The 12,395-nt window shown below is 41.3% G+C and overlaps 1 protein-coding gene across 1 annotated transcript; it reads left to right on the forward strand.

Moving 5' to 3' along the window:
• The first annotated feature begins 483 nt into the window (after window positions 1-483).
• On the forward strand, window positions 484-1,030 carry LOC106387032 (defensin-like protein 206). The gene is made up of 2 exons (XM_013826851.3): window positions 484-550; window positions 633-1,030. Exons 1-2 carry the CDS (start codon window positions 484-486, stop codon window positions 797-799), a joined length of 234 nt encoding a protein of 77 aa, XP_013682305.1. The 3' UTR covers window positions 800-1,030.
• Window positions 1,031-12,395: the final 11,365 nt, after the last annotated feature.

Genomic DNA, 12,395 nt, shown 5'->3' on the forward strand with positions numbered 1-12,395 from the left:
AGTGTTGCCATGATTGGTGCAATGTCTTATAAGCCTTTATTTATTAATGAATAACGAAGCCAGTTTTTTTTCATTACCTGATGACGATTCTTGCTGAGTCTAACGATGACAAAAAAAATATTACTTCTAATCATTATTTAGCCAAAACTAAAGAAACAAAGAACATGTAAAATGAGTATACACTACAAAGACTGCGACGACCTTCCTTTTGAATGTTTATTTTAAAACGGAGGCATCATTAAAAATAGATAGTCTTGTAAAATAATATGTAATGGAAAATACGGCAATGAACAATTGTGGCGACACTATGAACTTGGCCACTCCAGAAGGAAACGAGGACTGATTATACAATGATGACAATGTTTCAGAATATTGACTATAAATAGATAACAACACATATTATATGTCTCACCAACGATAAGTTTATTGACAAGAAAAAGAAAACACCAAGTTTTAAGAAAAAGCAAGGCAAAACCGAAAGAAATGGCAAAGAACATCAACTCAGTCAGCATCACCGTTCTCTTGTTTGTCCTCTTGGTGGCTTCCACCGGTAATTTTAAGAAAAAAATGCTCTATCGTATTTTGCAGTGTTATTTTAGTTTTCTTACGCTGATGATCTTGTCAACATGCAGAAATCCTCAAGAGCGAGGCTCAAACATTTTGCTTCGAGTGCGGACCAGTGCCGTTCCTAGGTACAAATGCTGATTGTTTTAACTGTTGCACAACCAAATACGGGAGTCCTCCAGTCGTTAGTGGCGTTGTTGAGGGAAGTGAGAAACACTGTCATTGCTATTGTTGATCCTTGAATTAACCTCATGCAATCACCCTGTGTAACATTTATTTTCTAGAATTTGACAAAATTCGATACATACCAAATGATCGAATAATAAATTAGTAAATGCTAAACTTTTTTTATAGAATTTGGTCAATCAAAAAAGTAATACGAGTAAAAAATCAACATTAATTGCTTCTTAAGATAAAATGAGAATAATTTAGTGCATATTCTCCATTATTTTAGAGATAAACCTAAAATATACCATTTTAATAAACAAAAAGAATAATTTTGTATAAAATTTTCTGAGAGGATTCAAAATTAAACTCTATAACTGAAATTCTAAATATTTTTCAATTGAATATACTAAATCTGATGGAACGATGTCACTAGAAATAAGTATCAGAACCGACACAAGGGTGGTCGAGTGGTACGGCGGGTTCGGAAAGGTGCTAAGCACATGGGGTTCAAAACCTACCAAACTCTGATTTACCGGCTTGTGTAGCCATGCAGAACGAGTATCTAACTTCCATTGCGAACAACCGAGTCTATTAGGAACTAGTGGGTTTTAACCGAAAACAACGTTTTGCGGATTGAATAACACGTATATAACCTTCATTAACTGTCTTAACCAGATTATGAAGTCAAACTTTGGTGTTTTACCCAATAACAAACACTTTTACGATTGCATGAACGAAAACCACACAACATAAGAGAAACACGTATACACTTTAATAAACGGTAAAAGGAATACTTACAATTATTTTTGAAATTTTGTTATTTCATGTTTCATGATCATCTATACAAAGAATCCTCAATGGTATGTATTACAATTGTATAAGAAATGAAATACGGCAAAAAAATCGATGTTTTGAAACCACAAACCCTTTTTCCTCGGAATTTCCTCGGAATATTCCGACGGAATTCCGAGGAAGATAAGGTTTCCTCGGAATTCCCTCGGAATATTCCGAAGAAATTCCGAGGAACTAAGGGTTTTTCACCGGATAAACTAAGCCGCCAAATATTTCGCGAAAATTGAATTAATTGTTTCCGAGGAAATTCCGACGGAATTATTTAATTATTCCGAGGAAATTCCGACGGACATTTTCCGTCGGACGTCTCATATTATTAGGTCGAACCAGATCTTCTTCCCCATTTCTCTCTTCCTCTCTCTCCGCCGAATCCAGCTCCGCCCAAGCTCTCTCTCTCTCTCGCGACTCCTCTCCGGCTCAAGCTCTCTCTCTCTCGCGACTCCTCGCCGGCTCAAGCTCTCTCTCTCTCTCTCTCGCGACTCCACTCCGGCTCACGCTCGACTCTCTCTCGCGACTCCTCTCCGGCTCACGCTCTCTCTCTCGCGACTTATCATGTATGAACATTTATAGATTAGATTAGATTAGATTAGGTTAGATTTGTTAGGTTTTTAAGTAGATTTGATGATTATGTAATGATATTTATAGATTTTTGTTAGGGTGAATGGTAGGATTGTGTAAAATCGAGTTTGAGTATGGTATTCACTTGATTTGGAATTTTTTTTAGTTTTTTTTAGTTTTTATGAAAACGTTTTTTCTATATTAAACTATTTTTTATTTATTAAAACTATTTTTTGTAATTATTTAACATTTTTAATATTATTAAAACTGTTTTTTGTAATTATTAAACTATTTTTTATTTATTAAAACTATTTTTTGTAATTATTAAGGATTTTTAATATTATTACAACTATTTTTTGTAATTACTAAACTTTTTTTTATTTATTAAAAACTATTTTTTGTAATTATTAAACTATTTTTTATTTATTAAAACTATTTTTTTGTTATTATTAAACTATTTTTTATTTATTAAAACTTGTTTTGTAAAACTATTTATTTATTTGTGATTCAAAACTATTTTTTAAATATGTTTTTTAAATTTATTAAAATTATTAGAACTAATTTTTAAATATGTTTTTTTTAATTTACAGGTCTATTGATGATCAGATCCGGCCTCGAAAGCGTCGTGGTCGTGGTGGTACGGGGAGCCAGTCTCGGGATTTCAGCCACATTCAGATTCCGCTTCGCCCCACAGCTCCTACCATACATCTCCCTCTCCATTTCCCGCTTCTGCTCATCTCGCTCCCGCTGCTGCACCAGCTCCTACTCCTCCGGGTCCTCCGGGAGTGATGAGTGTTGCGGAGTTGGTTCGACAGCCCGGTCGTGACCTTCTTCCCTATCTCACTCCGTATCCACATGGACGGGGTCAAACATGGTAAGTAAACGTATATTTTTTTTCATTAAAATTTGATTCATTATTAATAATTTGTTATTTTTATTAGGTTCAACCGATCCGGGAACGGGATCAGCGCATGGATCAACCGTATGATGTACTCGTCCCTCGACAAGGGACATCCGAGTTTCACTGACTTCCCTGCCGAGAAGCAGCATATGTGGTTTCGTCAGTTTGCGGTAACTATTCTAATTTTTTACTTATATTTTTAATCTTTAATATAAATTTTCTACTAATTGTGTTTTTTTTAGCAAGAATTCAACTGGAATTCCGATGAGACGCTCTTTATCTATCACCACTTCGTCCATAAAGTTATGGACAACTATTGGAAGCAGATCCACGAGGGGAAGAAGAAGTGGGAAATCAACAAGGTTCTTTTTAATTTATTAAACAATTTTTAAATTTATTAAACTATATTTTTATTTATTAAACTATTTTCTTTTTTTTTTATTAAAAGGTCCCAAAGTCGATAAACAACACGACCTGGACGGAGTTGTGTGCGCATTGGGATAAAGAAGAGACGAAAGAAACTTCTTCCACCAACTCCACCAACCACAGGAGCGACCGTAAAGGGAAGGGAATCTTTAAGCATAACTTGGGTGCTCAATCTATTGCCACTCTGGGGGATCGCATGGTAAGTTCAGCCGCTTTTTCTTCAATTATTTAAGTTTTGAAATTTTATTTTTTGTGCATTTCTTCTAATTTCTAATGTTTGTTTAATTTATGTTTTTTTCAAGGCGGAAGAAAATGAAGGCGAGCCGGTTGATGATCTCGCCCTAATGAAGAGGGCGTATACCAACAAGAAGACCGGCCAGATTGATGACGGTCTTGTGAGGGAAGTGGTCACCCTGGTACAAACTCAGGTGCAAGACGAAGTGTCTCAGCTTCAAACCGAGGATGACGATTCGACGGCTTCGACCAACTTGTCCCGGTTTCGAATCAACAAAATCGTTGAATCGGTAAGTTCTTTTTTTAAAGTTCAATTCATTTATTTCTTGATTTTTATTTTATCATCTTTTTATATTATATAAATTTGGCTATTTTCTATTTCAGTCGGTTCCAAAGAAGAAGGGACGTTTGTTCGGTTTAGGTCGTCGCACCCGGTCGGTTCATCCTTCTTCTGCACCACCGCCCTTTGTTGATCCAGAAGTACTTACGGCTCAGTTGAAGGACAAAGATGATCGCATATCTTTGTTGGAGACCCAGATGGCGGCTCAACAGGCGGGCTATGAGGCACAGAAGAGGCTGAACCAGCAAATGATGGAGATGATGCAGAGGATGTACTCGAACAAAGTGTTCCGAACGTGGATGACCCGTAGATTTTTTTTTTTTTTCAAAAACTCGGAATGTTTTACTTTTATTTGTACAACTTTGAACATTATCTAATATGTTTTTTTCTATTTTAATTTTAATTTTATATTTTCGAATTTAAATTTCAAAAAATTTTATTTTGAAAAAAAAATTAATTATTTTTGAAATTCCGAGGAAATGAACCCTCGGAAATTTCCGACGAACGTTTCCTCGGAAATTTCCGACGAACGTTTCCTCGGAATTTTCCAGGGGAAAACTTCTTCGGAATATACCGACGGACATGTTCCTCGGAATTTTCCGAGGGCTCTGTTCCTCGGAAATTCCCGATGAAAGTTCCGAGGAACATTTCGTCGGAATTTCCAAGAATTAGACCATCGGAAATTCCATCGAAATATCCCGAGGAAGTTCTCCCTCGGTATATTCCGAGGACCTTTCCGACGAACTAATGGTCCTCGGAGTTTCCTCGGAAATTCATTTCCTCGGAGTTTCCTCGGAAATTCATTTCCTCGGAATTCCGTCGGAAATATCCGAGGGATTTCCGACGAAAAATGAATTTCCGAGGAGTTATTTCCGACGACTTGTTTCGTCGGTATGTCGTCGGAATAACGTTATTTCGACGACATACCGACGATTTTTTCCCTCGGTATGCGGCTGTTTTCTTGTAGTGCAAGCGTTGTCGAGTGGTACGGCGGGTTCAGAAAGGTGCTAAGCACATGGGGTTCTGATACGCCTTAAAAGGATCACTCGACCGGATTTGAGAAAGGATATGAACTCCAAAAGGAGATCTGATGGAATGAGGGGTCGCACAAAGGTTGCGGAGTGGCCTTTGATATTCCCGAACCAGATTGTTGCCGGATGTGACTCACCGGTCCAACAAAGAGGTAATCTTGAACTGTTGCTTGATATGACTCACAAGACCAACAGACAAGGGCGTTTGCTTGGAGCTAGCCACACCAAGAAACCTAGAAAAGTTCTAAACAAAGAACAAAGAGTAAAGACTCAAAAAGAAGTTGAAAGAAAATGGAATGATTTGATTGATAGAAGTGTTTACATATTTATACTACTTGAGGAATAGAAAGAGACATATGAATGTATTAAAGATAGACTTAGTAAATCGAATCTGACTAGAATTTTGAAAGACAATGTATTAAACTCTTAAATTCCAGATCTGGTCAAAGATGACTCTTCGGCTAACGTCCAGGTTCGTCTGAACCAAGTGGTTCCTTCGCGGTAAGGAGCAGAACGGGCGTGGCGCATTCCGGACGGTCAGCCTGGTAAGGCTCATGCGCCAACTTGGTTCCAGCACGACCCAAGTCCTTGGACAGTTGTAGAATCCGTGCCTTAGAGAAATTTTGATCATCAAAATTCAAGAACTGATCATACTGGCCGGCTGATCCATCAGTACGCTCATCGGGACACTCGGCTCGGATCAGACGGACCAAAAGGGAAAGACTATGGTCTGTCTCGATTTCCACTCGACCCAAGTGGGTTCCGGCTCGACCATCAGTCTTGGCTTGGCGAGTTGGTCGGGAAAGACGGGCTCCGGTACGGTCGGTTTGGTCATCTGGACATGGTTCTAGCCTTAGTTCTTTTCCGGCTGCGTGCGGGTCGATCCGGTACACGGCTCGGTGTGTCTGTCTGGAACGGTCGTCTGCCTGAACCTCGGTTGGAATGATCTGATCGTCCTGTTCTCCATCCTGGCCTGGTTCCGTTTGCTGATCCATGTACTGAGGCGCATCATTCCCTCCCTCTTGAAAAGGATTTGTCCACAAATCTGGATCATCTGCAAGAAAAGGAGATAAATCAGAAACATTAAAGCTTGAGGATATGTCATACTTACCTTGCAAGTCAAGCTGATAAGCATTGTCCTGGATTTTCTTAAGAATCTGAAAAGGACCATCGACCCTTGGCATGAGTTTGGACTTTCTTTCTTCCGGAAATCGTTCCTTCCTAAGATGAACCCAAACAAGATCACCCTCCTCAAAAATGACCTTCTTTTTCTTCTTGTTGGCCTTCCTTGTGTACACCTCGGTCTTGGCTTCAATGTTCGCACGAACTGTCTCATGCAACTTCTTGATTGTATCAGCTTTCCTCTTGCCATCTGTACTAACTCTTTCACTCAAAGGCAAAGGCAAAAGATCAAGTGGAGATAAGGGATTGAAACCATAAACAACCTCAAAAGGAGAGAATTTAGTAGAAGAATGCAATGAATGATTGTAAGCGAATTCAACATGAGGCAAACATTCTTCCCAAAGTCTAAGATTTTTCTTAACCAATGACCTAAGCAATGCAGACAAGGTTCGGTTCACAACTTCAGTTTGTCCATCAGTTTGAGGATGACAAGTGGTGGAAAACATCAATCTAGTTCCTAGTTTAGACCATAACGTTTTCCAGAAATAACTAAGGAACTTAGCATCACGATCAGAAACAATAGTCTTAGGCATTCCGTGCAATCTAACAATTTCCCTAAAGAATAGATCAGCAACTTGCACAGCATCATCAGTCTTATGACAAGGTATGAAATGAGCCATTTTAGAGAATCTATCGACCACAACAAAGATAGAGTCTCGACCAGATTTAGACCTAGGCAATCCAAGCACAAAGTCCATAGATATGTCTACCCAAGGATGAGAAGGAATGGGAAGAGCAGAATACAAACCTTGGTTTTTAGATTTAGACTTGGCTTTCTTGCAAACCACACATCGGCCACAGATCCGTTCTACATCCTTCATCAAGCTCGGCCAATAGAAGTGCTCATTCACCACCTTGTGCGTTTTCTTGACTCCAAAGTGTCCCATAAGGCCTCCTCCATGAGCTTCCCTGAGAAACAATTCCCTCAAAGAACATTGGGGCACACACAAACGGTTATCAAAGAATAAAAATCCAGAAGCTTGATAGTACTTTCCATAGGCCGTTTTGGAACACTTTATGAACACTTCTTTGAAATCCGAATCAGTTGCATATAGATCTTTGATAAATTCAAAACCAAGCAACTTTGTTTCAAGAGCTGAAAGAAGAACATACCTGCTGGACAAGGCATCAGCCACCACATTGTCCTTACCTTGTTTGTATTTGATCACATAAGGAAAGGTCTCAATGAACTCGACCCAACGGGCATGTCTCTTGTTCAGCTTCTGCTGGCCCTTAAGGTGTTTCAAGGACTGATGATCAGTGTGGATCACAAACTCTTTTGGCCAAAGATAATGCTGCCATGTCTGAAGAGCCCTCACCAAAGCATACAACTCCTGGTCATAAGTGGGGTAGTTGAGCGTGGCTCCTCCAAGTTTCTCACTGAAGTAAGCAATGGGTTTCCTATCCTGCATGAGAACAGCACCAATACCAACACCCGAAGCATCACATTCGATCTCAAAAGTCTTAGAGAAATCAGGGAGAGTAAGCAAAGGAGCATGAGTTAACTTCCCTTTTAGAATCTGGAATGCCTCCTCTTGAGCTTGTTCCCACTTGAACCCCACGTTCTTTATGATTACCTCAGTAAGCGGAGCGGCTATGGAACTGAAATCCTGGACGAACCGTCTGTAGAAGCCGGCTAGGCCATGGAAACTTCTTACTTCGCCCACGGTCGTTGGACTCAGCCAATCTCGGATGGCTTTGATTTTTCCTCGTCCACTCTGAGTCCATCAGCACCTACAACAAAGCCTAAGAACACCACGTGATCTGTTCCAAAAGAGCATTTTTCAAGATTTGCAAAAAGTTTTTCTTTCCGTAGAACATCAAGAACAGATTTCAAGTGTATCTTATGATCATCAAGATTCTTGCTGTAGATGAGAATATCATCAAAGTAAACAACCACGAAATGACCAATGAAAGACCTCAAGATATGATTCATCAAACGCATAAAAGTGCTAGGTGCATTAGTAAGACCAAATGGCATGACAAGCCACTCATACAATCCTAGTTTCGTCTTAAATGCAGTTTTCCACTCATCACCTTCTTTCATTCTAATTTGGTGGTAGCCACTTTTAAAATCAATCTTAGAGAAAACTGATGAACCATGCAACTCATCTAGCATGTCATCAAGCCTAGGAATAGGATGCCTATACTTTACCGTAATGTTGTTGATGGCACGGCAGTCCACGCACATGCGCCAAGATCCGTCCTTTTTGGGCACTAGGAGGACAGGCACGGCACAAGGGCTGAGGCTCTCCCTGATGTGTCCTTTCTCCAGAAGATCACCAACCTGCTTCTGAAGTTCTTTGGTTTCAACTGGGTTGGTTCGATAGGCTGGCCGGTTCGGTAGAGAGGCTCCCGGGACAAAATCGATCTGATGTTCTATGCCTCGAACTGGTGGCAATCCCTTAGGATTCTCATCTGAAAAAACATCAGAAAAGTCCTGCAAAATATCTAGCAACTCACTCGGAATCTCCGGTGCAAGGTCAGAAGAAAGTGAAGCCATAAGAGATTCTTTATACACAAGTAAAAGAAATGGCTTTTGGGAGTAAAGAGACCTCTTAACCTGACTTTGTTTTATGAAGAAGTTGGAGTTTCGTTGAGATGACTCAGGCTCGTCCGGCTTAGGTTCCTGGTCACGGTTCTTCTTGAGTTGGACCTGATCTTGGTGAACCTCTAATGGAGACAAGGGCACCAGCGTGATCTTCTTTCCTTTGTGGTCAAAGGAGTGTCGGTTTGTGAAGCCATCATGCACTGCTTTCTTATCAAACTGCCATGGACGGCCTAGAAGGATGTGACAAGCGTCCATAGGAAGAACGTTGCAAACAACTTCATCCTCATATCGTCCAATGGTAAGAGGGATCGTGACTTGTTCCTTGACATACTGTTCACCGGTTTCATTGAGCCATTCCAACCTGAAAGGACGTGAAAGAGGTCGAGTAGCTAGCCCTAGCTTCCTGACAAGAGTATCACTAGCAACATTAGTACAACTCCCACCATCAATGATCAAAGAACAAACTTTTTCAGAGATTAAACAACGAGAATGAAAGAGATTCTCCCTTTGTTCTTTTTCATTGGTTTTGGGCTGAACACTCAAGGAACGTCTAGTAACCAGTAGTGGTCCGTGAGCTGGATAGTCAAAGCAATCCTCCTTATCAAAGATCGGCTCAGAATCAATGTCGAAGACCGGGCCAAGGTCGTCGTCCGTGTGGCCGTTAGCATGACCGTCCGTCTCATCGAAGATGGGACCGTTCCAAGCCTTCCTCGCAACAAGTAATGGTCCATGATGTGGGTAGTCAAAGGACTCCTCTTCCTCATCAAAGATAGGACCAAGATCCTCCTTGTTTCTTGCTCGTCCTCGGACTCAACCTCTCCATTTTCCATGAGAATCATTACTCTTTGGTTCGGACATTTGTTGGCATAGTGTCCTAGGCCTTGACACTTGAAGCATCTGATGTCTCTTGCACGGCTAGGATTCTCAATAGCTTTTCCTTTGTCAACACGAGCAGGAGCATCAGTCTTTAAAGCTGTATTTGTTGTGGCAGAAGACTTACCTTTGTCTTGATAACTTGGCTTAGGAGTAAAGGACGGTTTAAGAGCAAAGGCCGGCTTTGAGTAGCTCTTTCTTTTGACCTGTTGTTCGATCAGGATGGCTTTGTGCAACATTTGCTCCACGGTTCCATACTCTTGAAGCTCCATGCGATCTTGGATGTCTCGGTTAAGGCCAGAAAGGAACCTAGCCATAGTGGCGTCCACGGGCTCGTCTACATCGGCCTTGATCATCAAAGTTTCCATCTCCTGGTGGTAGTCTTCCACGGACTTAGTGCCTTGAAGTAAGCGTCGGAGTTTCTGGTGGAGATCTCGGTGATAATGAGCAGGAACAAATCGTCTCCTCATCAGCATGGAAAACTCATCCCATGTCTCAATCGGTCTCTCACCTGTTCTCCTCCTGTGGGTCACAACTTGATCATACCAATTAATAGCATAGCCAGAAAATTCAGTAACAGCTAGTCTAACTTTCTTAAGTTCAGAAAAGTTTTGACAATCAAAGACATGTTCAATTTTTCTTTCCCATTCAAGAAAAACATCAGGATCATTTTTACCCTCAAAAGGTGGGATTTTTAGTTTCAATCCACTTAAGCTATCATTAGCACGTTCATTTCTAGCAAAAGGATTGACATCACCTGGTTCCTGGTTTCTGTGACCCCTCCTAGGTCGGTTTATGGATCGGTCCTCGTCCTCATGAGAGTCCTCCTCTCGGATCTCATCATCAGACCGGTTTGGCCTCCTTGGGCGATCTCTTCTGGCTCTGGTTCGAGGACGCGGCTGTTGACTGTTCTGGATCTCATCTAGCCTTAGATGGATCTGCTCAAGACCTGCATTCATAAGGTTAGTAAAAGAATCATTCAAGGCTCGCATCTGCAAGTTAGATAAACCGGCCACTGAGTTTCCGGGTCGGCTCCTTTCGTCTTCACTTCCCATGGTTCCTGAAACTTCTTAAACACAAAACTTTAGATAAAAATACCTCACTCTCTCAAGTGTTTTGATCTCACCCACACACGTGTTTCTCTCAGATTTTTGTTGATCACTCACAAGTCTTATACTCAAGGTTCTAAGAGATCTAATCAAGGAATTCCAAGGGACAAACTTCAAGCAAACAAGGTAAATTTTTTTTTTTTTTTTGTAAAGAGAGAAAGATAAGAGATTTAGCTTTTAGAATCCGTTTTAACCACCTCAAAGGCTGGATTTCTCCTCAGCCAGCAGGCTTTCTCTTCCACCACCAATCCACAAATCGATCTTGAAACTTTTTTTTTTTTTTAAATCGTAGATCTTTTTTTTTTTTTTTTTTTTTAAATGGATGGTAATAAGGGGCCCGGATTCAAGATAGATAGAAGAAGAATTTTTTTTTTTTTTTTTTATGAAGAAAATAGTAGATGTGAAAGATGAAATGAAAAGAGATACCGGAAGAGTGGCTCTGATACCACTTTGATATGCCTTAAAAGGATCACTCGACCGGATTTGAGAAAGGATATGAACTCCAAGAGGAGATCTGATGGAATGAGGGGTCGCACAAAGGTTGCGGAGTGGCCTTTGATATTCCCGAACCAGATTGTTGCCGGATGTGACTCACCGGTCCAACAAAGAGGCAATCTTGAACCGTTGCTTGATATGACTCACAAGACCAACAGACAAGGGCGTTTGCTTGGAGCTAGCCACACCAAGAAAACTAGAAAAGTTCTAAACAAAGAACAAAGAGTAAAGACTCAAAAAGAAGTTGAAAGAAAATGGAATGATTTTATTGATAGAAGTGTTTACATATTTATACTACTTGAGGAATAGAAAGAGACATATGAATGTATTAAAGATAGACTTAGTAAATCGAATCTGACTAGAATTTTGAAAGACAATGTATTAAACTCTTAAATTCCAGATCTGGTCAAAGATGACTCTTCGGCTAACGTCCAGGTTCGTCTGAACCAAGTGGTTCCTTCGCGGTAAGGAGCAGAACGGGCGTGGCGCGTTCCGGACGGTCAGCCTGGTAAGGCTCATGCGCCAACTTGGTTCCAGCACGACCCAAGTCCTTGGACAGTTGTAGAATCCGTGCCTTAGAGAAATTTTGATCATCAAAATTCAAGAACTGATCATACTGGCCGGCTGATCCATCAGTACGCTCATCGGGACACTCGGCTCGGATCAGACGGACCAAAAGGGAAAGACTATGGTCTGTCTCGATTTCCACTCGACCCAAGTGGGTTCCGGCTCGACCATCAGTCTTGGCTTGGCGAGTTGGTCGGGAAAGACGGGCTCCGGTACGGTCGGTTTGGTCATCTGGACATGGTTCTAGCCTTAGTTCTTTTCCGGCTGCGTGCGGGTCGATCCGGTACACGGCTCGGTGTGTCTGTCTGGAACTGTCGTTTGCCTGAACCTCGGTTGGAATGATCTGATCGTCCTGTTCTCCATCCTGGCTGGTTCCATGTGCTGATCCATGTACTGAGGCGCATCCAGAGGCGGGGGGAGGGAGAGGGCGGGAGAGAGCGGGAGGGAGGGGGAGGAGAGGGAGGGAGCGGGGGAGAAAGAGAGGAGGGGAGAGAAGAAGAGGGAGGGAAAGGTGAGGGAGCGGGAGAGGAGAGAGAGGGGGCAG

Source organism: Brassica napus, unplaced genomic scaffold, assembly GCF_020379485.1.
Source record: "Brassica napus cultivar Da-Ae unplaced genomic scaffold, Da-Ae ScsIHWf_1052;HRSCAF=1477, whole genome shotgun sequence".
In the NCBI taxonomy this organism is placed as follows: Eukaryota; Viridiplantae; Streptophyta; class Magnoliopsida; order Brassicales; family Brassicaceae; genus Brassica; species Brassica napus.